A 4026-nucleotide genomic window follows, 5' to 3' on the forward strand; every position below is an offset into this window, starting at 1 on the left:
AGGTGGATCAGAGATTTTGACACCCAACCATTTGGTCAATTGTGAATTAAATATGGCTTAGTATTTTATAAAATTAATGGAGTCCAATTTTGCAACAAATATTTGATAGGTTCTTCACAAAAAAACCCATTTTTGCCACTCGGAAAATGATTAAAAATAGCTATAAAGATCAGAAGTGCATATACATTGGTCCTTACCCATAAAATGTGGTCTAACTCTAGTGAAAATTTATGTGGTGCCCTTTTGCAAAATATTATTGATAGCTACTTCACAAATTCTTTTTATTTTTTGTACTTGAAAACTATTTTAAATCACTGATTTTCCGAACCATCCATCTATCTACAGAAAAAAAGAAAAAAGAAAAGAAAAAGAGATAGCCCCACCCGCAGCCCAAACCCTAGCTCAGATCGACCCTTCCCCCCGTCGCACCCTTCCTCCCTCGTCCCCATCTCCTCGCCGCCGCCGCCCACCCTTCCTCCCTCGTCCCCATCTCCCGATTCCTCCTCCGCCGCCCCTCCCTTCCACCACCCTAGGCACTCCACCGCCGGGAGGCAACCCTTCCTCCTCACCCACGGCGCCGACCTCGCCGCCCCCACCCGTCATGGTCGTCGTCCTAGGGTTCCGCCGCCCGCACCTAGCCCCCGACCTCTCCACCCAGACGGCCTTGACCAGATCTACGGCCTAGCCCTATCAAGCCGCAACCGTTCGCCGCTGCGGATCCCGCGAGCCCCGTCCTCTTCTACCCCGTTCCGTGGCTTGGAGCTGCGACTGGACGGAGCTGCATCTGGCGCCTACGGCAACGACCACGATGACGGGATTTCCCGGCCGGCCTCGAAGTGCCCAACCTCAAGAAGCGCGGCGGCGGCACGCGCAGCTGGATCCGCCATGATGCGCTGTGCAGACGCTCGAGGTCGACAAGGCCACCATGATGCGCCGCTGCGAGCTCCCTGCCCGCGACCTCCGCCTCCTCGACCCGCTCTTCGTCTACCCCTCCACCGTCCTCGGCCGTGAGCGCACCATCGTTGTCAACCTTGAGCAGATCCGCTCGTCATCACCGCCGACGAGGTGCTCCTCCTCAACTCCCTCGACAGCTACATCTTCCAGTACGCCGCCGAGCTGCAGCGCCGCCTCCTCCAGCGCGCCGAGGGCGACGAGCTCCCCTTCGAGTTTCACGCCCTTGAGCTCGCCCTCGAGGCCGCCTGCTCCTTCCTCAACGCCCAGGTACCAACACCATCCACGCACTCCATAGCCTCCTTGGGTTCCCCCCTTTGAAATCACTGTATATACTTCAATTGTGATTATTATTAGTGATGGTACGATGATCCCGTGATTATTATTAGTCACTGTATATACTCCACACCCCTGCGTTCCACCCATCTAAAATCACTATATATTGCTGTGATTACCTAGTCATGGTACGATGACCCCATAATTTTTGTGTATAAATTTTCTGCAATACTGCGGTTTAGTTTGATCATAGAATTGGAGTGGGCAAAGTTCATCTGAATGTCTAATGTACTGCATAGAATTGGAGTGACGAAAAACAAAAACCATTCTTCTTTGCTGCACTGCATATACAATTACAGTCTACAGTCCAGGATTGATCTGTAGTGGAAACTTTGTAGTTGCTTCTTTGTTGGATGTGAAGAAAACTGTGAATTGCATTCTTTTTGAAACGGAAATTACGAATTGCATCAACATAATTCATTTTATTTTATTAATGGTTACTGCTGATGGTGATTAAGCTGAGTTTCCCTGTATGCTCTCACAATTTAAACTAATTTTGCGTGCGTCTTCCATGCATGTTTGCAGCTACATCTCTAGGTACAAGAACCGGTTCCATAACTTCATCAAGCACCTGCGTGAAATCGGTGATGAGGTGGTATATTTTTCTGCTTTCATTGTTGAGTACTACCGGATACTGATGGTGGTTGGTTTGACACAACTACAGGACAGTGGATTAGTAGCATGCATGTGTGACTTAGTTTCTGGTGTGTTTCGCCGGATCCCAGCGCGCTAACCGCCGCCTCCTGCGCCCGCGCATAGCCTCACGCTCGCCGTTCGCGCTCCCTGCTGCTGTCGCTGAAGCTCTGTTGCTACCCCTCTGTTGCTTCCAACTGCCGCTGCTGCTCTCTGCTGCTGCGTATTGCTCCTGCTCTACGGTGCAGCTGCTCTTACTGCTGCCGCTGCATAGCTGCTTTATATACTACTCCGTAGCTAGCTAGTCATACTATTATTTGAGATGATTCTTTGTCTAAGTAATTAAAATATTTGTGATTGATTGTTGCCATGAGGTGTCTAGCTTACTGTTAGAAGATGATAGAGGATTGTAGCTTACTGGTTAATGTCCCAAAACAAGGTGTAATAAGGAACAAATCCTTTAGGGGCATATCTGCTACTCTATATGCTGTCATTTGTCTTTGTTTCAGTTTGTTGGATCTGATAATATGTCTAGGTGAATACTATATTTAGATCGTTTGCTCAACAAAAACACAAATAGAGGCAAAAGTGAAAACTTTTAAACCTTTTCCAGGCAAGGAAAAATGAACCGCTAGCACAAATATCTTCTCAGGTTGGAATAAAGCTCAGCACAAATAAAACAAGCACCAAGACGGCTAAATTTTGCAATCCAAATATTCTGTCTCTAGTCCAGAATATTACTCCCCCTCACCCCTCATATTTTTTTCCGAAGTGTTTATTCTTCATTATCATAGGGACTTGTATCTACTTAAGATTACATTGAAACATTCTGGTTATGAATACACTGCATAGAAGCCATGTAATTTTGTGGTGCTTTCTCTAGTTCGTCCTTCACCTGGGAGGCCACTTGAAGGATTATAACAACATGACATATCAAAGCTTTCTTGTCAAATGTATGTGTTCAGAGTTGAATCAAAGTTTGAATAAGGCAAAGTTGCTAGCATTGCAGCAGTACGCCCTTCCTAACATATGTATTTGTGCTGTTCCTCACGCCTCTCTGTTTGCTATGATTTATTGGTGCTCTGCAGAAGAACTCAACTCACTGGATGCAGGGAAGGAGATGGAGGGTGACACACAGCCATGGAGAGGAGCAGCATCAGCTCAAGGTCCTTTCTCCTCCATGCCACCTCTGCCCCTCTCTCGGTTTGATTTGCTATGTTGGGTTCCAAGATTATAAATAATTTTTGTTTCCATCTTTATCCATGTGCTATCATTAACTCTGAGAAAATGTTATGTTTTTGCTGATTAGTGGCAGTACATCTTTGCTTTACTATTCCTAGCAGCTGCAGTTCATCTACCATAAACATGTTGTGTACATTCTGAACCCCCAAACATGACACAAGTGATATGTATATGCAGCAGGGAATCGTCAACTTGTACAATTTGTTGACTGGAATGTAACTTGTACAGTTTTTACTTGAATATGTTCAGTTATGAAGTCGTGTAGTTGTTTTTCTCATCAGTTCTAAACTGCAGTACATTACTGAATTGTTGATGATGCTGAATGAATCTAGCTTGTTGGGTTCAGTCTCTTGTTTAGATGGAATAGCACCCCATTACCTGTTGTTGTTGTTGTTGTTGTTGTTGTTGTTGTTGTTATTCACCCTATTCTTGTTATTTTGTTTTCTTGTTGGCAGCTATTTTGAGTAAATTCAAGACGAAAGATGTTCAAAGAAGCTCCAAGACATTCTTATATAGCAAGTTATGTAATAATAGCTGGGTTATCTGGGAATTTAATGTATCTTCTCTCTGTTTGTGAATGAAATAGTAATTATGTATGTGAATTAATGTATCTTCTCTCTGTTTGTGAATTTCATGTATGTTTCATATGAAATAGTAATTATGTATGTGATTTGAAAATGTGTGCAATGGAAACATGACTCATGCGACCCACTTATCAAAATAATTTGAGCACATTTGAAATTTCTGACGTGTGGGACCAGTGTATGATATTATGATATTTGGGACAAATGTAAAACAGTGGAAAATAAAATGGCAAAAAATAAAAGATCATACGCTGCAAAAGGCCGCATCTAGAAATAAAAA

The 4026-nt window shown here is 44.3% G+C and overlaps 1 protein-coding gene across 2 annotated transcripts; it reads left to right on the plus strand.

Moving 5' to 3' along the window:
- Nucleotides 1–396: 396 nt before the first annotated feature.
- On the plus strand, nt 397–3791 carry LOC125511014 (uncharacterized). 2 transcript variants are annotated; one of them, XM_048676300.2, is made up of 4 exons: nt 397–1221; nt 1813–1879; nt 3009–3086; nt 3618–3791. In XM_048676300.2, exons 1-4 carry the CDS (start codon nt 926–928, stop codon nt 3624–3626), a joined length of 450 nt encoding a protein of 149 aa, XP_048532257.1. In that variant the 5' UTR covers nt 397–925; the 3' UTR covers nt 3627–3791. The 2 variants fall into 2 exon arrangements, 1 of the variants encoding a protein (XP_048532257.1); XR_007284851.2 differs by having other exon boundaries at nt 1813–3086.
- Nucleotides 3792–4026: the final 235 nt, after the last annotated feature.

Source organism: Triticum urartu, chromosome 5A (genome assembly GCF_056163025.1).
Source record: "Triticum urartu cultivar PI428250 chromosome 5A, HENAU_Tu73, whole genome shotgun sequence".
Classification (NCBI taxonomy): domain Eukaryota; kingdom Viridiplantae; phylum Streptophyta; class Magnoliopsida; order Poales; family Poaceae; genus Triticum; species Triticum urartu.